At 42.4% G+C, this 19708-nt stretch overlaps 8 protein-coding genes and 1 non-coding gene across 11 annotated transcripts; 4 read left to right on the top strand and 5 right to left on the bottom strand.

Moving 5' to 3' along the window:
- Nucleotides 1-484: 484 nt before the first annotated feature.
- LOC122617787 lies at nt 485-1411 on the bottom strand. The gene has a single exon (XM_043793773.1). The coding sequence runs from the start codon at nt 1370-1372 to the stop codon at nt 491-493; it is 882 nt and encodes a 293-aa protein (XP_043649708.1). The 5' UTR covers nt 1373-1411; the 3' UTR covers nt 485-490.
- A 764-nt stretch (nt 1412-2175) lies between these two features.
- On the top strand, nt 2176-2684 carry LOC122616798. Its single transcript, XM_043792362.1, has 2 exons — nt 2176-2483; nt 2678-2684. Exons 1-2 carry the CDS (start codon nt 2176-2178, stop codon nt 2682-2684), a joined length of 315 nt encoding a protein of 104 aa, XP_043648297.1.
- Nucleotides 2685-5083: 2399 nt separating this feature from the next.
- On the top strand, nt 5084-9561 carry LOC122616973 (tubulin polymerization-promoting protein homolog). Of its 3 annotated transcripts, none has more exons than XM_043792585.1 (3): nt 5084-5203; nt 8440-8842; nt 9225-9561. In XM_043792585.1, exons 2-3 carry the CDS (start codon nt 8447-8449, stop codon nt 9405-9407), a joined length of 579 nt encoding a protein of 192 aa, XP_043648520.1. In that variant the 5' UTR covers nt 5084-5203; nt 8440-8446; the 3' UTR covers nt 9408-9561. The 3 variants fall into 3 exon arrangements, with proteins under 3 accessions (XP_043648520.1, XP_043648519.1, XP_043648521.1); XM_043792584.1 differs by lacking the exon at nt 5084-5203 and adding an exon at nt 8065-8199; XM_043792586.1 differs by lacking the exon at nt 5084-5203 and adding an exon at nt 8230-8352.
- Nucleotides 9562-10094: 533 nt separating this feature from the next.
- Nucleotides 10095-11384, top strand: LOC122618592 (fat body protein 2). The gene is made up of 3 exons (XM_043795152.1): nt 10095-10486; nt 10542-10943; nt 11008-11384. The coding sequence occupies exons 1-3, from the start codon at nt 10346-10348 to the stop codon at nt 11296-11298; spliced, it is 834 nt and encodes a 277-aa protein (XP_043651087.1). The 5' UTR covers nt 10095-10345; the 3' UTR covers nt 11299-11384.
- Nucleotides 11350-12629, bottom strand: LOC122618591 (probable tRNA N6-adenosine threonylcarbamoyltransferase). Its single transcript, XM_043795151.1, has 3 exons — nt 12455-12629; nt 11708-12393; nt 11350-11652 (listed from the first exon to the last, which is right to left on the bottom strand). The coding sequence occupies exons 1-3, from the start codon at nt 12567-12569 to the stop codon at nt 11410-11412; spliced, it is 1044 nt and encodes a 347-aa protein (XP_043651086.1). The 5' UTR covers nt 12570-12629; the 3' UTR covers nt 11350-11409.
- A 52-nt stretch (nt 12630-12681) lies between these two features.
- Nucleotides 12682-15885, top strand: LOC122618590 (coiled-coil domain-containing protein 186). The gene is made up of 7 exons (XM_043795149.1): nt 12682-13505; nt 13584-13703; nt 13763-13826; nt 13889-14043; nt 14104-14246; nt 14432-14612; nt 14823-15885. The coding sequence occupies exons 1-7, from the start codon at nt 12783-12785 to the stop codon at nt 15765-15767; spliced, it is 2331 nt and encodes a 776-aa protein (XP_043651084.1). The 5' UTR covers nt 12682-12782; the 3' UTR covers nt 15768-15885.
- On the bottom strand, nt 14648-14720 carry Trnam-cau. The gene has a single exon. It is a non-coding gene; the product is annotated as a tRNA-Met (tRNA).
- Nucleotides 15849-16554, bottom strand: LOC122617254. The gene has a single exon (XM_043793019.1). The coding sequence runs from the start codon at nt 16460-16462 to the stop codon at nt 15896-15898; it is 567 nt and encodes a 188-aa protein (XP_043648954.1). The 5' UTR covers nt 16463-16554; the 3' UTR covers nt 15849-15895.
- A 427-nt stretch (nt 16555-16981) lies between these two features.
- LOC122618120 (uncharacterized protein CG45076) lies at nt 16982-18300 on the bottom strand. Its single transcript, XM_043794262.1, has 2 exons — nt 18255-18300; nt 16982-17928 (listed from the first exon to the last, which is right to left on the bottom strand). Exons 1-2 carry the CDS (start codon nt 18298-18300, stop codon nt 16982-16984), a joined length of 993 nt encoding a protein of 330 aa, XP_043650197.1.
- Nucleotides 18301-19708: the final 1408 nt, after the last annotated feature.

The following is a 19708-nucleotide window of genomic DNA, read 5'->3' as shown; positions in this document are numbered from 1 at the left end:
CAGCTTCCTTTTCCAGTTTTAGTTATTTAGGTTGTTGCCTTTGCCGTTGTTTATGCTGCTATTAAATTTAATTGAAATCAAAATTCGGCCCACATTTATGAAGAGTTTATGCTGTACATATGTATATGGAATGTGATCGGTTGGTCTGGGGCCAAAAGGTTGAGGTAGGGCAGGGTCCGAGTGAACGGGTTCCGGTCCTGGAGTTAATCAGCCAAAGGGTTCACTTTAGCCGGATTTTGAACTTTAGGTGTCGCGATTTTGGTTATAATTAAATTCAACCAAAGACTCCATTACCAACTTTAGAAACACATTTTGGACTGCTTAGTTTGATTATAATCAACCAGAGTCAACCAATTAATAAAATAAGTGAGCACTTTCCTCATAATATCCCATCAATACTTTAAATGAAACGCCGCAGACTAATTGACAATTTATATTTTAAATTCGAAATTCTGAATGATGAACCAAATCGGGCGAAGGCAGCTGCCATTCAGTAGTAGAATCCGGGGGTGTAGTACCTGGGAATGGTATACCCGTAGACTGGAGCAGGAACCACGACATGGTGGCTGCGAGCCACAGCAACTGGAATCTTGGCCAGCACCTGGTTGCGCACCCCCTCATCATGGACACGTTGAATATGAAGGGACTTGGCCGCAGCCACTTCCGCGGTATCAGAAACGGGATGAGGCAATTGGGAGTGGCCACCATGGGATCCGGATGGCTCTGAGCCAGAAATCGAGTGGTCATGGTGCTCGATCGGATGAAGCCCCTCTGGAAGAGCACTTCGGCCGCTTTCAACAACAGTGTGATGATGTGGAACCTCAACGGGATGGTGGACAACAGAACTCTGCACAACAGGAACGGAGTTCTCGTGGTGCTCGACGGGATGGTGTCCCTCTGGATGAGCACTTCGGCCGCTCTCAACTACAGTGTGATGATGTGAAACATCAACGGGATGCTGGCCAACAGGATGCTGAACTACAGGATGCTCGATATGGTGCTCTACCGGATGGGACGCGCTCCTGGGAGTAAATTCCAGCGACTCCTGGGAAACTTTGGCCTTTGGCAGATTAGTGGCTGCCACATGGAAACCTTCGTTATCGGCCACATAGTTAACCCTCTGCAGCTTTCCCGCCGCATCCCGGTAACTATAGTATCCTTGGGTGATCCCGTCAAGGGTGCGGGTCTCCTGTTTGCTGGACAAGGGCTCCGAATAGCCATAGGAGTACTGACCTAACTCATCCTTGGCGATATACTGGCTCTGGGTGGGCGTGAACACGGCTGATCCCTCGGCAGTGTACGCATAAGGATAGTACAAGGCCAGTCCGTGGGCCAAACTAAGGCTTCCTAACAACAGAAGTGGATACTTCATGGCTTGGCAGTGGAAGATTCTTTCGAGTAAGTCTTGTTCGTCAGTTCACTGGTAACTGTTGGTTCTGAGCCCAAGTCTTCATCCTTTTATACCCAGCAGGTTCTTTCGCGAGTTCTAGGTCTGGTTCTGGCTGAGGTTCCTGACGGCCAGTTTCTGCTGTCCCTGCTGATTGTTCTATTCTGCTACACTGTCAAAAAATTCTAAAAGCATTTAAAATTGTTATGTGCATAAGATTACCATTAGTGTATCCTTAAAAAGTGAGGCTGTGTATTAAATCTGTAAAAAATTGACTCTAGCATGAAGAATGCTTTTATTATTAAAGTTTTTTATTACATAACTGAAAACCGAAGAACTTTTTTTTCGTAATTTGTAAATTTTTTTGAATTTGTTTAGCAATTTGTAGGAGCTTGAATCTTGAATTTTAAAAGTTTCAGTATTAGTATTATTTAATATTTTTTTAAAAGAGTCTCTCTCATTTCAATTGTATTTCATAAGTAAAAAAGAAGATTAATGGATTTAACAAGAAAAAAACACAAAACATATAAAATACACAATTAATTTATTAAATAAAATGGTTATAGGCTTCCACATTTTAAAATAGTAAACAGTCAATTTAGTTTTTCTCGAAATGTATCCATCAGATGCACTTTAATGCAAACGAGGAGATGCGAATGCGTCGTCGTGTCCACTTGTGTCGTTAACGGACATTGCAGCTCCGCCTTTCACTCCCCTTCTTGGGATCGCCGCCTCGTGAAGGCGGTGTCAATTTGGTTTAATTGTGGCCAAGGCTGGAGTGGGCTCAAATGAGGGAGGCAGTCTCAGGTCTGCTTCAGCAGGAGGAGCAATCGCTGCCTGGCATCTCCAACTCCATCTGCATCTGCATCCATCTGCATCGAACCAAGGGCCTTGGCTGGGTGGACCATCAAGGCCAAAGACCGCATCCAGACCAGCGTGTAATTGATATGCAATCGTTGTTGCTGCCACAGCATTGTGGCATCTCAGCCTCCTTTTTGTCCGCACACTGCAACGGGTCCACTGCAACAGCAACAACAGGAACTGCAACTGCAACAACTGTGGCAACAACCGACGACGACAACAACGGCATCTCAAGGTGAGTGAAGGCCAAGGGCCACATTTGGCCACAGCTTGGACGCGGGAGTCATGTGCTTCAGTGGCGAACACAATGGGGGTTTTTGGGGGGTGAGAAATCCCCATATACTCTATATACTATTTACTTTATATATATATACTACAATACTTCATATACTTTATATTCATACTGTTGAACTACATTTTTGTTCCTAGAGTTTAAAAATATGACAAAGTACCTATTTCTATGTCGTATTTTTGCTATTAGTTAGTGCGCTAAATTAATTACAACAGCTGTATCTCTTTTACTGCATACCTTTAGACACCTACTAAAAATGAATTTTAAAATCCTATGGCAACCGGAAATTACAGTTTTAAAATTTTATAAATTACATTTTGTAAGCAATGATGTTAACTATATAGTTCAGCATTATCATGATATTTAACCCGATACTAAAATTTTCCAGAGAAAGCCCCCTAAAAATTAGGTTTCTCTCAGTCCCTGGTGAATCTGCAGCTGCATTGGTATCTCCTTCGTTGGGCATTTTTATTTTTAGCAGCGGGCTTATCGGATGCCTCAGATCTGCGGTGCTTAAACTTCGCTCCCGATTAGGAGGAGGAGCAGTTGCAGTTGCAAGAACCACATTGGATTGGCCTTGACGGCCCGGCTGATAAGTGCGTTTTAATGTTAGCCCCTTGGCACTTAGTTTCAATCAAAGCCCATTTCTCTGCAGCCATTCCTGCCTGACTTAATGAGCTGGTTAGTTCTGGCCTGGAATTGAAGTTGGATTGAAAATGTGGTCCGGTTCTCTTGGAGCACTGCCTTTGTTCCGCCTGGCGTGGGCCGTGCCCTGATTTGTGTACCATCACCGGTTCTCTGAACTGTCGTGGCTAATTAAAGGTACACTAAAGATAGTCCAGGTGGCAAGAATCTTGTTTGCATTTTTTAGACCTGGCAGTACTTCGGTTTTTTACCCTAGATCGAGGGTATTTCATTCGTTACTTAAAAAGGTATTCTTTTGTTAGAACATTTAATTTAAATTTGGAAATGATGGGAATGTATTGCTTTCAAATTTTAATATTATTATTTGTTTGAGAAACTGGATTAGACGCCATGAAGACATTGCATGATAAATATTTCAATTATAAATTGAAGCTTATAACTGGCTGTAAATGGTACGTCAATAATAAGGCTCTGCACCACGACCTCAATCTTCCTGCTGTGGAATACCAGATAACATTTCATTTTAGCGGGTGCAACGAGAGGCTCCAGTACCACCGAAGCAGAGTAGCCCAACATTTACATAGCGCAATTCCCATAAGAAGGCCATAAAGAAGGCACTCCAAACTTCTCTGTAACTAAATAAAAAACTACTAATGCTAAGATTGTAACAACTAGATTTAAGTACCAAAAGGTAAACGTAATAATAGACTAGGAGAAATACCAACGTTAGACCCCCATTAGGTTATGGTAAAATTGGTTCTCTGATTCCTAATGAATTATTAAAAAAAAAAAAAATATTATAAATCAATAGTTAAATCAGTTTTTATAATATCAATATGTAATTTAGGAACATAATTGGGGGTCTCCTCGGGCTATTTCGGTTTTCAAGTTGCGTTGTATTTTGCTTTTGGGCCAGGGCTATGACTTCATCGAGTTGGCCACAAAACTTACCAAATTCCTCTGGCAGTCAGTTCTCATAAATCAATGTCAAAGGTTTTTTTTCGTTTAGGGTTTGTTTTGGGGCTTGCGCTGCGGTTTGTTGTTTCAGAATGTGTTTAATCATTTTATGGAGTGCGAAGTAATTTCCTTTTTGACTTTTACTTTTTCCTGATTGTCCAAAATAGAACAGTTCAAAAAACCCATTTACCCAGTAAGGCGGCCAACAAATCTTAGCCGCTTGATATACACTCTCATTTGCATAGCTGAGCATGAGCTCACTGGTTAGTATAGCCCAAGTCACACCCCAAAAACACGTCGAACCAACTAAAAAAGATACCCCTCATTATTCCAATTGCCTGGCACTTGTTGTGCGTGTTTTTGTCCAACAATTTCACGCATCGTTTTCTGTTTAGGTGGCGGGCACTTACAAATTGCCTGTTTTGGTACCTCAGACTGTATGGCGAGCGCCTTTCCCTTCGACAATATAAAATCATGAAAAGCTTTAAGCTTTATTCCCTAGAATTTCACTCACAACAAACCAAAATTTTGAGTGTAATTTGTTGGTTTGATAAGATTCTGGTGCCTAACGTCACTTTTGTTATTCTGAGTTGCTTTAGGTTTCGTTTGTTTCTCTTTATTTTTGATAAATGGCTTCGTCGTGTGGCTTTCGTTGTTAGTTTTCGTGTATAAAATTTTGTGAAATGAAGTCATCGCTTAAAAAAACGAGCGGTTAGTAAAAGTGTGTATAAAATCCAAATCTTTTTCCCTTATCTCATACGAAAGTTTTGGAATTTATGTTAGCTCACATTTTGATTTGCCATCTTTCCCTTTGATAAAATGCTGAGGACGATTTTGCCTATAAGTTTCTATTTCACTCTGCGAAAGCTCACTCAAAACAATAATATCACTCATACGCCGCTTGGGCCTTCGCTAGCCACTGGCTGCGCATTTGTCCAAACAGTTGAGTTTCGACATCGCCAGCATTCGCGCGTTTGCCTTAAAGTGATTGAAGAATAGCTGAGGAATAAATCAAAGATAGAAATATATTCAAGGATTTTGACACTTTTTTAATAACAAATGTAAGTAGGAAACCTTTTAGAAGGTTTTATTCATTTTTTCCGAAAACGATGCTGTATCCTGTATCTATAAGCAGACTCCATGCCAAGGCTATATTTTTTTTTAGTTTATGAGTAGCAGGTTCATGTTTTCAAGAGCAGATTTTGACCCAATTGCCGTGCATCGTGTTCCCCCTTTCTTTGTTTTCAATTTCCGTTGGGGGTCCTGATTTAGGCGCATTTTCCCCGCTTCCGTGTGTATATATGCGTGTATTTGAATCATCAGTCTGAAATTCCAGCCCAAGCCCCCAGAAACCCCTCCTCTAAACTGGCGCTTGCGCGTTTCCCAGCTCCCAGTGATGTCATCTGGGCTACTGGTGATGTAGCTACACATTTCATACACATATTATGTCCCGAGCATAAGTCCCCTAAGTCAATGATTCCTCTATTGCGTTGCGTGCCGTATCAGAATCCCCATTGCTTCCTGTTTGGCCCCCCAAAAGAGCTCTTTTTAATTTATGCATTCAGTCCGAGGCGCTAAATTTCAGTATGTTTATTTACGCACGTGAACTCATGTTTGGTGCAGTATTTCATGTTCTCCCCCCACCCAAGTCGATTGTTTTATAAATATACATCGAGATGACCCAAATTTCCCCTCCTACATTCGCTCTCCAGCGGTTCACTTGAGGTAGGTTGGGTTTATAATTGTGACCCCCCTCCAGGAAGTCCATTCTTTTCGTATATGGTATGTATAACCCATTCATATTCCTATTCAAATTGTGCTCATGAATATTGCCCAATTAACTTTTACCATTTTGGTAGAAAACTAATTAAAATGTTGGCAACGAATTCGCCAAGCTCGACTGGAGCTGGATGAGAACTTGTTCCCCTGATCAAAAACACAGAGAAAGAAGCCAAAACAGAGATGGGAAATGAGAAGAATCGAATTATTTATGGTCTGACAGCCAAGCGGATTATTTCTGATTTAGACTATCCACGCTCCCCATCAGACTGCCTTATTTTCTGTCGTCCGTTTTGCAAGGGGTATCTGCACTTTGAGTTGTCAAAGAATGATACAAAATAATTTATTTAGTATGGATATAGTACCCAAGTCTGATCAGCGCATCCTGTGGCGCGGTTATCTGAGGATCTTAAGGCTATTTTTCGTTTTTGAATGCGATGATTTAATACTTCCTCTTTTTATGATTACGGGAAGCATAAACTGTTAGTGTTTCCCTCAACTGTTTGTATTATTTAAGTTTTAGTATAAACATTTTACAAAATTATTAAAAACTAGATAGCATTAGATAAATTACTCAAAAAAATCAGTTATCAGTTAACTAATAACGAAAACTACGTACTACAATTTGATAAATTCAAACTAGTTCCACTGATGGCTAATGGCAGTCACAAAAGGGTGATATTAACAATATTACACTAATTCTATTGTCTTAAATAGTAAAACATATAAAATCAATTTTAAAACTTTTTCAAGGCAAGTTATCTATATAAGTTCCGATTATACAGGTCATTTCCCAGTCGGCCTCTTGATTTTTCTCATCTTAAAACTCTTCTTGCATACTCCAACTTCTTTTGTGGTGTAGTTTGTCAACTTTTCTTGTTTCCGAGTATTTATGGCTTCCAATTACACGAAAGGGCGAAGTAAAGGGTTCCATTAGTCTTGTCCGGGGACGTGTTCGGTATTTTGTCTTGAGCGGAGTTCAAGTTCAATAACCCTGCTCTTGAGACCAATAAGATGATTAATGACCGGTGGACTTGCGAAGCATGCAATGCTCCCAATTAACCACTCAGTTTACATTCTATAGATGATTTTGGTGGATTATCTGCGGGAATATGGGCTATGAAATTGCCTCACCCCACAGCTATTCAAAGCTGATCCCAGAACAGCGTAATCAAGATGAGGCGATGACATAAGCACTCACTCTATTCAGTCATTTGGATTTCGATTTGGATTGCGAATGGGGCCAGGGGGTGGTATAGTATTTGACATGCTCGACGGGCTGCATCAAGGTCATGGTGTCACTCGTACCCCCTTCCACTTCGGTTTGATCACATCTGTGCTGGCACAAGCCGCGGCATCATATCTCACGGATAGAGGGCTCCAAACTGGTTGCAGTCTCATCTTATCGCCGCATTAAATGGTTGCCCAAACGGCTTCCATCTCTCCTGGGGCTCCAACTTGCAACCTTAAGTGGCGCGTAATTAATGGCCCCGCCAATAAATGCTCACGTTTTATTTACTGTTTATGGGACTGAGGATTCGGTTGCTCTACCATGCCTTTTTAACTTCGTGTTGGGTAGCCTGTAAACACGAGGACAATTTATGCTACAAGCAATTTTAAAACTAAATTATCATCCAAATTTATGCCACGTTCGGTGCGTAACAAATAAAGCGAGGTATTTCTGGCGATGGGTAGGAAAACTTAAAATAAATAAATAAACTTCCTATGGTAGTCCCTTTTTTTATTTTTATTGATTCTTTGTTATTTTAACAATTTTCATTATTTATTGTTCATAAGGCGGTTTAAATATCTTTTTACTCAAAATACACAACATCGTCTTACGAAACTCGAAACTTATGTTAGCTATATGCCAAAGACTTGTCATAATAGATCTTGCACGCTACCGCCAAGTTCTGACCCCCATAGAAAAACCTATGTGAGCCAAACCTGTTGACTATTTATTTTGGGTTTGCCAAAAGGCGATAATTAGCTGCGCTGTGAGATGGGGGACCAAACCGATGACGCCATTCCATGATGTGGTCTCTCCCAATTTGCCTTTAGATTTCCACCTCTCGAAAACCATCTGAGAGAGCTTTGGTCTAGCTTTGGGTGGGTATAGCTTTGCCGTTGTCCAGTATAGGTTGTGATATCATTGCGAAGGCGAAGTGAGTGAAATACTGATAAGCTGCTTGTAAAGATACGACTGGGAATATAGCCTCGTTAGTTGACGCTGACGGACAAGACCCACCGCAATGTTGGTGAGCGTGGTGGCCCACAGGTGAGGAACTGCGTAGATGATATACCCAACCGATTTCGCAGGAGCGGAAAAGTTGCGCGAAAGAAGAAACCACAATGAAGTGTAAAATAAAACACTGACCTATCAGGCTAGGCATAATATTATTGTGTATGATTCCCATCTGTGGAATTGAAGGTACTTTCCTGAGTTGCGTATTGTTTAAAATATCTGGAGACTTCCGTAAAGGTTCAAAAATATAACTATATATTATCTTTTTATCAGATCCATCATGTCCGAGGCAGCCGCAGCAAATGGAAGCCCCTCCCCAGCTCCAACTCCAGAGGTACCGGCGACCGAGTTGGCCCAATTGGCTCTGGAGGATGAGCCCAAGGTTAGCTTTGCGGATCAGTTCAAGGCCTTCTCCAAGTTCGGGGACTCCAAGTCCGATGGCAAGCTGATTACGCTCTCGCAGAGTGACAAGTGGATGAAACAGGCCAAGGTTATCGACAAGAAGATCACCACCACGGATACGGGCATCCACTTCAAGAAGTTCAAGGCCATGAAGATCTCGCTCAGTGACTACAACAAATTCCTGGACGATCTGGCAAAGACGAAAAAAGTGGAACTGTCGGAGATCAAGCAAAAGTTGGCCGGTTGTGGAGCTCCAGGAGTGGTATCCGTTTCGGTGGGTTTGTTATGTCTATTGCGAAATCAAATTTTACATTGGTCCACTATTTAAAATTGTGTATAAAGTCGTTTAACTTTGAAAGGACATTATGACTTAGTTGGAGTTATATTTTTGATAGGCAAGAAAGTTTCTCAATATTAACTATTATATTTTTCCATTTTACTCTTAGCCACTAACATTTTCGATTGGGACTATAAAATAACGATTTTACTTTTTTGACATTCCACAGTAGTATATTTTATTCGCCCTTGGAATTTTTGTGGAAGAATAGTGACCATAAATAGGGTTAACAAATTTCAGAAAATGTTTCTTTTGATATCTTAACTTTGTATTTTGTCTTAGAAGGAGGACCTAATCTAGTTTTGGTAAATATTTTTAGGCTGGAAAAGCCGCAGCTGCCGTTGATCGATTGACGGATACCAGCAAGTACACCGGTTCCCACAAGGAGCGCTTTGATGCCACCGGAAAGGGCAAGGGTATCGCCGGCAGGCGGAACGTGGTCGATGGGTCCGGATACGTGAGTGGCTACCAGCACAAGGACACCTACGACAACGCCCACTAGATGGGGAGACCACCGTTTTTCACCCTCTCATGAAACTGTATTTCTAACTTATGTGTTTTCCTAGTTAATGTCTCACAATTTAATTTATATTTGTGTATAAATTAGGTTTGTGATAATTTAAGTGCTTACAAATAAATTTATATATTTGATTTTATTTTTTGAGTTCCTTTATTTTGGTTTTCTTTTATTTAATCGTCCATACGTAACATTTTGAAGCGGCCCAAAAAGTTCAAAAGTAAATCCCAATCAAATTTATATGTATAAACTTCATGGTTCTCGAATCCATGTTTGGTAGTTTTAAGATAACAGATAAACATTTAATATTAAAATTTGTGAAAGAAATTTAAATATCACATACGGAAACCAAAGATATACGACATACATAGATATGTTATGTTTCACAAGATTTTTGCTTGAATAAATACACTTTAACATATTTGTAATGCTATACATTCTTTTGGGAAGAAATTCAAATTAAAAACCACCAGTTTTTCAAATTTAAAACATTTATAATAGAATGGATATTGACTCTAAATATACATTAAATTGTAGAATGTAAAAGAAAGCCTTACCTATGTATGTATATATGTATACCTATATATACATACATGTATTTATAAGTCTATTAGTTCTACTTCTGGTGATTAAGAGATCATTGCTTTATCTCTACAATGACTTTATCACTGATGCAAAGCTGACATCGAAAAACCAGAGCGGTGTGAAGCAGACTGAACGCTAGAGCGACCAGATGAGGATGAAAACTGATATATGGGCATAAGTTGCATAATCCTAACCCAGAGCAGGTGGAAAACTAGCTATTGATTGCAGTCGAACCAAAGTCACTCAGCGATATATCATATAGCCCTTGGGAAATAGGTATAAAAGCGGCGATCATTGCTATTCCCAGTCAGCAGTGCAACTGAGGAGCTCAGTGTTTGATGAAGCCACAAGGAATACCCCCGACTACTACAATCAACCAGACCAAGATGTCCTTTCGCGGCAAGAATGCAGTGGTGACCGGCGGAGCTGGAGGCATTGGGCTGCAGGTGTCCAAGCAGCTCCTATCCGCTGGAGCAGCGGTGGGTTAATTACAGATTATTATGTGAACAAATTTCTAAAATATCTGCTTCCTAGAAGGTGGCCATCATTGATTTGCAGGATAATCTGGAGGAGTTTGTGAAACTTAGAGCCGCTCATCCCACCCAAAGCGTAATGATCATCAAGATGGATGTGGCCAACAAGAAGGGTGTGGAAGCCACCTTTGAGGAGATAGCCAAGACGTTCGGGAACATCGATATCGTGGTCAACGTAGCCGGGATTTTCAATGACAAGGACGTGCAGAGGACTCTGCTGGTGAATCTCGGTGGAATTATCAACTCCACGCTGAGCGCATTGCCCTACATGGGCAAGGATAATGGTGGCAAGGGCGGCATTGTGGTTAACATGAGCTCGGTGGTGGGTCTGGATCCAATGTTCATCATTCCCGTTTACGGAGCCACCAAGGCTGGCATCATCAACTTTACACGCTGCTTGGCGGTAATAAGAAAGCCTTAAATATCAATTGAATTATGCTTTTCATTCAAGTATCTTTCTCCATTAGAATGAAAAGTACTATCAACGTTCGGGCATCAAGTTTGTGACTGTTTGTCCTGGAGCTACGATGACGGACATGTTCACCAACTTCACGGAAAAGATCATCTTCCCAGAAACTAGTGACGAGACCTATAGGATTCTAGATAGGTTGAACAAGCAGAGTGCCGCAGATGTCTCTCGCTGCATTCTGAATGTCCTGGAGAAGGACAAGAACGGAGCTGTCTATGTCATCGAGGGTAAGCGCGTTTATCCGTTGGAAATGAAGCCCCAGTGGACGGGCAAGGAACAGGCTCTCTAAGCATGTTAATTCGTGCACATCCTAAGCACACACATTTTACAAATATGAAGATATTATGGACACTAGGTATTTAATAAACAAACGAAGCACAGAAATAAGTCCTTGTGGTAATTAGTCATCCCGCCAGCTGACCAGCACTTCGTCCGTGCGGAATCGCTGAGTTACAAAAGCTTCATCAAAGGGCATCCTACTGCCAGAGCGAAACATTTCGGCACCAGCATGGGCAATCATTAGTCCGTTGTCTATGCAGTAACGTTCATCAGTGGCAAACAGTTTGCCTCCGCGCTCCTCGCACATAATGCGCATCATCTCCTGGAGTCGCTCATTGCAACCCACACCTCCAACTATGAGCACCTAGAAAAAAGTGGGTTAGCTAATTGATTAATATAAAAAAAGTCCTGCAATTAACCTCGTTCGAGCCACAGTGGGCCATGGCGCGCTCGGTGATCTCCACCAACATGGCAAAAATGGTCTCCTGCAGCGAATAGCAAAGATCCGCTTGGCTGTAATTCGGGACCTCTTCATCCTGTGGCTTTTTTCTCTTATTTTGCCTTTTGCCCGGCTCAGCCAGATCCTCGATGTAGGACAAAATGCCTGAAAAGCTGACATCCATGCCCTTTACCACATAGGGCAGTTTAATATAACGATTGCTTGACTTGGCCAGCTGCTCGATGTTGTAACCCGGACTGGGATCGTTGGACAGCTTGATGATGCGGGCGAACCGATCCAGACAATTGCCCACTGCAATGTCTATAGTTTCGCCAAAGATGCGGTATCGTTTATTGGAGTAGGCAATAACCTGTGTGTTTCCACCGCTCACATAGAGAACTATGGGATTCTGGGCACCGGTGATCAGGCGACCCATCTCGATGTGTCCAATGCAGTGATTCACGCCCAGGAGCGGAATTTCCCACAGAAGAGACAAAGTGCGTGCCACAATGGCACCGACCAGCAAAGGAGGAGCCATTCCTGGGCCTTTTGTGTAACATATAACATCTAGATCAGAGGGTTTTAATTGGGCTTCCTTTAAACTGGATTTCACCAAGCCCAGGATGGCTTCCCTGTGATGTTTGGCCGTTTCCTTGGGTAGGAAACCTGTTGAATTTATGGTTATGATGAAATCTTTCAAAGCCGGCGGGTTAGAATGTAGGAATACCTTCTCCTGGTGGGGTTATGTACGTTCTCCGTACGTTTGCCAGTACTTCACCATCTCGAATTATGCCTATGCCAATTTTATTGGCACTGCCTTCAATGCCCAGAGCGCAAACCATGTTTAAAATTACTAACAAGTTAAGCAAATTGTAATGTAAATAAACATTAGTGTGCCCCTTTGCGCCAAGCGTTAGCTGTGGTCATACTCAAAGAGGGCTGCCAACTTTTTCAAATTAACAGCTGCTCTGCAAATATCAAACTTTTGTTGTATAGCAAAAGTACGCGAAAATCATTGTTAAATTTAAATAGATGATCAAATAACGGATCTGATTATGGAATCAGCGCAGGCAACATCGCCGGCTGAGATGGCAAATCCGGCCAGCGTGGAAAATGGGGATTCTGGCCGGAGTTCTAACAACATTGAGGAGAAAACAACTGGAGACGTGGATATGAAAGCGGATTTCATTGAACACCAGCAGCTGGAAGAAAGCGATGTAAAAACTGAGCCTAATGGAGATCAGTTAAAAGACCAAGATGAGGGTAAAATAGAGCAGGATCTCAAGGCAGCCGTACTGGATCAAGTGGCAATCGAAGAGGAAGGACTTAGCTTGCGATTCAAGGATCTGCAGGCTCAGGAAAATGAGAAGGAACTGCTGCAAAATCCATCGCTACCTCCGCAGAACAACATTCTATCCCATGTCCACTGTTTGGCCCAGCTTGAGGAGCAGCGGCGCAACTACGAGCAGCAGTTGGAGCAACTGCGCACCTCAAACATCCAGAAGGACAACATGATCACTCTCATTCAGCGGGAGAATGCCATCCTGGGCAAGGAGAAACAGGCCTGCCGCAAGGAAATGGAAATGGCCAACAAGGAGAAGGAATCCACCGTCATCAAGTTCGCCATGAAGGAGAAGCTTCTCATCGACGCTAAGAAGGAAAAGGAGGCGGTGGAGAAGCAGCTGGCCGAGGCCAAAAAGGAAGTAAAGAATGTGTCCACCAGATTTCTGGCTGTAAGCGAGGAAAAGTCCCGCATGACGTACATCATCGATGAAAAGGTATGTGAAAATAAATGATTCCACTTTGAGTTATACAAGTTCCAATTCCAATCATAACATTTATCTTTACCTTATCAGTGCAATGAAGTCAGGAAGTATCAGAGGGAGTGCGAGAAGTACAAAACTGAACTGGGTCACTTGGAGTCCAAGCTGAAGTATCACATAAACAAACTGAACATCGAAACAGAAGCCAAGGCGGTACGGAATGATAAGCTAAACTTATATTTTAGCTTCACTGAACTTGATTCGCATTTCAGGTTGTAGAACGCCAACTAGAAGAGGAAAAGAATGCGCCCAACAAACTGGAGGAAAAGGCCAATGGTGGGTTTAGTTTAACAATCTTATGTGTTAAACACGTCTTACCATTCCCCTTTTATATTCAGAGAAACTTAAAATGGAATTCGAAGCCAACACAATACTCTTGAAACATGAGATAACCAGCAAGACTGAGGCTCTGGATAAAGTCACCAAAGAGCAGCAAAGACTAAGCGAAGCCAACAAAGATATGCAGAACCAGCTTCACGAGATCACCACAGAGGTAAATCAAGTTTTGGAATATTTCATTTAATTTTAAACTTTTTAAAATTTATCCTTACAGCATAACCGGCTTACAGATGAGTTTAATCGCTTGAGAGAGCTGCACGATTCCGTAGAAGGTTCCTACAGTGATGAGCTGCTTAACTCCGCTAAACTCAGGGGGCAACTGGAGGAACTTCAGCTTCTGCGTACTCAGAACACTATGTAGGTTACAGGAAATGTATAAACTAAGATCTATCTTAACAATTATCCTCTTATCCATTATCCATTAATCTGTATACTAAAATTAACTAAGGCAAATCATTAGAATAGAATATTAGAATATAGAAAATTTCTTAAATGTCCTTGTTGAGTAACTATTTATATAAACATTATCAATTTCTTTGTAGAAATGAAGAAAAGCTGACGGAAGAACAAAAACGAGTCCAGAAACTGGAGGCTTTGCTCAAAGACCACGAATCGGACCTGGAGCAGCTGAAGGTCAAGAAGCATGAGCTACTTACAATTAACAAGGAGATGAGTGAGCTAATTGTGAAGCTGCAGAATGATATTTGCCTGGCCGAAGCAAAGGTAAGTTAACGTAAAAAAAACCAAAAAATTCGACATGCCCCGGGTGAGGCTCGAACTCACGACCTTAAGATTATGAGACTTACGCGCTGCCAACTGCGCCACCAAGGCTTTGAATGTCTAACGATTCTAAGCAGTCAACATAAATGTCGGGATCAGATGTATCCTAGGCCATACTGTTCAAGGATCTGATGATATTTCCTTATTTGGCAGGCCCAGGGACTTGATGCTGAGAACAAGTTACTGAAGCAGGAAAAGCTCACTTACGACACGAAGTACAATCAATTGGAGCAACAACTAAGTTTGGAGGCATCGGAGAAAAACGAGGACCGATTGCTGCTGGCCAAGCACTTGTCCGAAAAGACGAAGATGTACGAACTGACCAAGCAGAAACTGGAGGATGTTCAGGGTGACTTTGAGGCTACCCAGCACAAGCATGCCACCGTGCTGAAAGAGCTCCACCGCGAGCTTAACAAGTACAAAAGAGGAATTACGGAACCGAAGACTTCGATCAGCTACTGCAGCAACTGCCAGCAGGCAATCAATGGGTATCCAACGGAGAATCCTCAGCAACGGAGTCATAGTCGCTCCAGTAGCCACGGCAGCATGCACAGTAGCAGTCGACGGGCCAGCGAGTCCTCTGAATCGGAAACAGTGGCCAGTAGTGCCACCACCGTGCAACAGCCGCCACTGCAGCAAGATCTCCAGGCGGTACCGTCCAAAAAAGTCCTTGTGGAGCGAATACTGCGACTGCAGCAGGCCACTGCCCGCCAAACCGAACGCATCGAGTTTCTGGAGAACCACACGGCTGCTCTGGTGGCCGAGGTGCAGAAGAAATCGAAGGTGGTGCAACACTACATGCTCAGGGATCAGACTGCTGGCGCATTAACCACGTCGCGCAGCGATCAGAACAAAAGCGAGTTGGTCAAGTATGGAAATGGAATCATGGCAGCCATCTATGGAGGATCCACTAAGGCGGGAGGCGAGAATAAGGCCATGTCTCTCGAACTTTCCCTTGAGATTAACAAGAAACTGCAAGCTGTGCTCGAGGATACTCTCTTGAAGAATATCACGCTGAAAGAGAACCTCGATGTGTTGGGACTGGAAGTAGACAATCTCACGAGGAAGTTGCGCTCCCTGGAGGGCAGTTGCAAGTAAATGCAAGTCTTCTTATTCCATTGTATTCCATTCCAGAGTCTTACCCGCGTGTAGATAGTGTACAAATCTAATGTTCGTATGTTTAAGTTTATAATAGATGTATTTAATATTTCAACAATGTCCCAGGCTTATAATAATCCTTCGTAAAGCTTGGCGCTTACGGGTTTTGGCTGCCCAACACCAAGAGCGAATTTAACTGTTGACTTTTCACCATCCTTGGCTAATCTGGCTGTTTTGTTGTCGGTAACTTTGAAGTGGACCTTCATCTGGGGATTGGGGTTGCCCGTTTCCTCCGATACCAGTTCGCGGAGCAGAGGCGGAAGGTCAATCTTGGTGGGCAGAACCGCCGGTTCAACCTTCTTCTTGTTGTTCAGGTACTTTGCTTCCTGATCCTGGGGCACCAATTCGAAGTCCGCCTTATAGCTGGTGCTGTAGATCTCAACGGGCTTTGGCTGAGTTACGCCGCGCCACGTTTTTTCCACTGTAACGCGCACCTTGCGGATCTCGCCGGGCTGCTCGTCCACGGACTGCACCTTCAAAATCCGCATGTAGCAGGGCTCCGGATATCGCTGGAACATGTTACGTATGAGCAGGCGGCCCACTCCCCAGTTGGGCAGGTCGGAGACCAGCTCCCACAGCGTGTTGCCACGAAAGTCTGTGGTGCGGCCAAAATACTTGATCACCTTTTGTGCCATTTTTCTGAGTTCTTTCACTATTTTAATTGAATTTTTGTTGCAAGTTATAAAAACAGTGAGTTTGCCAATCACTGGAAAGGTCGAACAGCTGTGCCGGCTGTCTTAACAGGGCTGTTAAATGTTAGCAAAGGGCAGTTCTAAAAAGTACTTTTTGTGTGTTGGCAATGCTGTGCGGCGAATTTCCCGCCGGTTAGTTTTAAATCTGTAGTTAAAAAGTTCGTTAACTTCCTTAATAATAAAAAAAAGAGATACAATTGGTATAACGAATACATAACGAATTTCAATATATTTGAATCATGTTCTTGTCTCCTAGAACAAGGAGTTTTTTGTAGTATAATATTTTTAAAACAATTTATTTATTTTATTCCCTACAAATTTTAGGAATAATTCTTCTCTTGATCCATTTTAAAGTGCTGATAATTCACAGCCACATGAGTCTGACTTTACCTATATTTACATAAATATTAGTATCAACTAAGTTTGTTGTTTTAACAAAATCTAGTGATAGGTAATCCCGTACTAATAGGGAGCTCGAACGTGTTCGACTAGAACCTCTCCTCCGCCGGTGTGGCCCACTTCTCCGCCACTGGTGTCCAGGTGCTCATCGTAGGACTCCTCATCCCCACCTAACTCCTGACCATCGTGGTCGTGGGCCGAGGGATTTGTGCTCTCGTGCAATCCGATCGTGGCATGCTGTGCCGCCTTGGATGCATTCACCTGAGCCGCAGCTGCGGAATTGGCCGCCTTCAGGGCAGATTCCTTGGTGGCCGCATAGTCTACACGCGCCTGGTGCAACTGCTCCTCCACCTGTTCTAATCGGTTCTTGGACTGACCCACCATCTGGGATTGTGAGGCCAGTTGATTGTTCACCTCCGTGGAGGTTTGTTCAGCCTGCTCAGCCACGGATTTGGCATTATTTACGGCTGCTGTTAGCACGGATATGTGATGATGTGCCGCTTGGGCCGTTTGCTGTGCCAATCTGGCGGATATCTTGGCCGCCTTCAGTTGCTCTAGCTCGCGGGACAGAGATCTCTGGGCCTCGGCTGCCTGCTGCTCCAGCTCTTGGAGAACAACTTGCTTTCCCACCAAAGCCGCTTGCGCAGTGGCCGCCGCCTGGGAAGCTGCTTGGGCCAGGGTATTCTGGGCTATATAGGCCGCCTGCTTGGCAGCTGCATGCTGGTTGGTCACTGCACTGTGGGCCTGATCCGCCGATCCCTGGGCAATGGAACGTAGGCCGCTGCCAATGCTGTAGCCACCGGATCCCTTGCTGGAAACTGACGATCCACCTCCCGATGAAGAGTAGTAGCTTTTGGGGCTATGTTGTGGCTTCTCTGGCTCAGGAGGCTCCACTGCCGGGAGATGGGGCTCGAAATATCCACCTTGATGGATTGGTGGCGGTTGCTGAGGTCGGTAGTGATAGCCATTTCGCTTGTGCAGGCGTCCCAAGGCGTCGGACAGAAGGAGCACTAAAAGGATTTGGATATAATAAGATTTAAGGAGATTTTTAGCCCAATAGTGTAAAGATGTATTCATTTTGGCAATTTTAGAGAATTTTTGTATCTATATTTTTGTAATTTGTATCACTATATTTATAACAAGCTTAAGGAAAGTTAAGGATGCCCAAAGAGAATCGCTTTAATTTGAGTATAAGGATTTTCACTACGTTTTCCGAAAAGTCTAACATTATTTATAAATTATAACTCTTTGAATGCATATAATTGGCATTTTTGTTATTTTTTAACAGATCACTATTATTTTTCACTTCCTTATTAAAGGGTATTCCCCGGCTTACCCAAGACAAGCTGGGCGAGAAGAAAACGTAATCCTTGGGCGTACATCTCGCTAGCGCTGCTGGAACCGCATTGAACTTCAAATTGAATGGAAGTGTACAATTTATAAGTCTTTCAGAGCCGCCAGCCGAGCATAAAGTTTTTCAAGTTGCGGAAAGTCGGTTGCGGTTTTTAAATTTAACTGATCGCAGGCATGTTATGATTTTCAAACTCCGAGCTATTTGAATAGCTCTGCCCACTATTTGGAGAGTTGGGTCCACACACATGGCACCTTCACACCCATTTCCATTCATTCCATCCCATCGAGGAAGCTCAAAGCGACCGCTTTTGGGCCGAAAATTCGGTGGCGTTTTTTAATGGTTCGTTGGCACGCTTGTTTGGACCAAACGGACAGTGTAAAGTGGTTGGGCTGCTCGGGTTTGTTAATGTTTTAAATTTAATTTGCATTTTATGTGCTGCACTAGTTTGTAAGTGAACTTTAAGTGGCGCTTTTGGCCGGCTCCTCGGTGCAACGATGCAGGGAAAGCCATTTCAGGGATTACGCTTTCGTTCAGATTAACTAGCCCACGAAATTTGGCAATTTACGAACGGGGGAATTTTCAATCAAAATTTGAATATTATTTTAATTGGAAAATTATATAATGCTAATATACTGTAGGAGTCGGCACTGCTATAGAGCTCTTCAAATTATGAAAAGGCCACTTCCAACAAAATACAATTTAAAACAAGGGAGAATGTTATAGCCGAGTTCCGCTACTATTAAATACCTATTAGTCAGCATGTGGAAGTGCGAACGAGAAATTTAAACATTTTATCGATAGAAATTGGCAAGATAAATAATAATATGAAAATAACAGTTTTGGGTGGTTGGTGAGCGTAAGAGTGGGCATGGCAAATTACTGACTTCCGCTGCGTCTATGTCTCTGGATTCTGCATAATTAATATCTAGCTTTTATAATTCCTGAAATCTCGAAGTTCATACGAAAGGACAGCAGACGGACATGGATCAAGACTTTACTTTATAGGGTCGAAATCGCTTCGTTCTACCTATTACCTATGTTTTAACGAATCTAGTATTCACTAATACTCTAGTATAGTACTATAGTACTTTAATCACATATGTGGAAGAGCTTTAAAAGAAACAAACATGAATGTCTATAGAATAGTTTTCGCGGAATAATCATGCGGATTATTTTTGTTTCTGTGTGTTGGTATTGACAACCTTTAAAACAATATATCCATAGAGATAAAAATATTTATAAATCTTTTTCACAAAGCAATGTACAAATATGGTTTTTCCATATCTCTTGAAGATTTTTTTAAGCCAGGCATTTTACTTGGTAGAAAAAGACACACATTTGGTTTATATAATATTACCGACTGAACACTATCTTATTCTTCCCACCCAAGTACCTAAATGAATTACACATGTTTTATATAAATTATTTTTTATTTA

This window comes from Drosophila teissieri, chromosome 3L (genome assembly GCF_016746235.2).
Source record: "Drosophila teissieri strain GT53w chromosome 3L, Prin_Dtei_1.1, whole genome shotgun sequence".
Lineage (NCBI taxonomy): Eukaryota > Metazoa > Arthropoda > Insecta > Diptera > Drosophilidae > Drosophila > Drosophila teissieri.
The sequence above is the reverse complement of the archived record's forward strand: the minus strand, read 5'-3'. Positions and strand labels throughout refer to the sequence as shown.

Coding starts and splice junctions, on each gene's coding strand:
- LOC122617787 (XM_043793773.1), bottom strand. CDS start 1,372: ATGAAGTATCCACTTCTGTTGTTAGGAAGCCTTAGTTTGGCCCACGGA.
- LOC122616798 (XM_043792362.1), top strand. CDS start 2,176: ATGAGGGAGGCAGTCTCAGGTCTGCTTCAGCAGGAGGAGCAATCGCTG.
- LOC122616973 (XM_043792584.1), top strand. CDS start 8,174: ATGTTGGTGAGCGTGGTGGCCCACAG. Junction 8,200..8,439: donor GTGAGCGTGGTGGCCCACAG/GTGAGGAACTGC, acceptor TCTTTTTATCAG/ATCCATCATGTCCGAGGCAG. Junction 8,843..9,224: donor CAGGAGTGGTATCCGTTTCG/GTGGGTTTGTTA, acceptor AAATATTTTTAG/GCTGGAAAAGCCGCAGCTGC.
- LOC122618592 (XM_043795152.1), top strand. CDS start 10,346: ATGAAGCCACAAGGAATACCCCCGACTACTACAATCAACCAGACCAAG. Junction 10,487..10,541: donor TCCTATCCGCTGGAGCAGCG/GTGGGTTAATTA, acceptor TCTGCTTCCTAG/AAGGTGGCCATCATTGATTT. Junction 10,944..11,007: donor ACTTTACACGCTGCTTGGCG/GTAATAAGAAAG, acceptor TTTCTCCATTAG/AATGAAAAGTACTATCAACG.
- LOC122618591 (XM_043795151.1), bottom strand. CDS start 12,569: ATGGTTTGCGCTCTGGGCATTGAAGGCAGTGCCAATAAAATTGGCATA. Junction 12,394..12,454: donor CATAACCCCACCAGGAGAAG/GTATTCCTACAT, acceptor TAAATTCAACAG/GTTTCCTACCCAAGGAAACG. Junction 11,653..11,707: donor CCCACTGTGGCTCGAACGAG/GTTAATTGCAGG, acceptor ACTTTTTTCTAG/GTGCTCATAGTTGGAGGTGT.
- LOC122618590 (XM_043795149.1), top strand. CDS start 12,783: ATGGAATCAGCGCAGGCAACATCGCCGGCTGAGATGGCAAATCCGGCC. Junction 13,506..13,583: donor CGTACATCATCGATGAAAAG/GTATGTGAAAAT, acceptor TTACCTTATCAG/TGCAATGAAGTCAGGAAGTA. Junction 14,613..14,822: donor TTTGCCTGGCCGAAGCAAAG/GTAAGTTAACGT, acceptor CTTATTTGGCAG/GCCCAGGGACTTGATGCTGA.
- LOC122617254 (XM_043793019.1), bottom strand. CDS start 16,462: ATGGCACAAAAGGTGATCAAGTATTTTGGCCGCACCACAGACTTTCGT.
- LOC122618120 (XM_043794262.1), bottom strand. CDS start 18,300: ATGTACGCCCAAGGATTACGTTTTCTTCTCGCCCAGCTTGTCTTGG. Junction 17,929..18,254: donor TCTCGCCCAGCTTGTCTTGG/GTAAGCCGGGGA, acceptor AAATCCTTTTAG/TGCTCCTTCTGTCCGACGCC.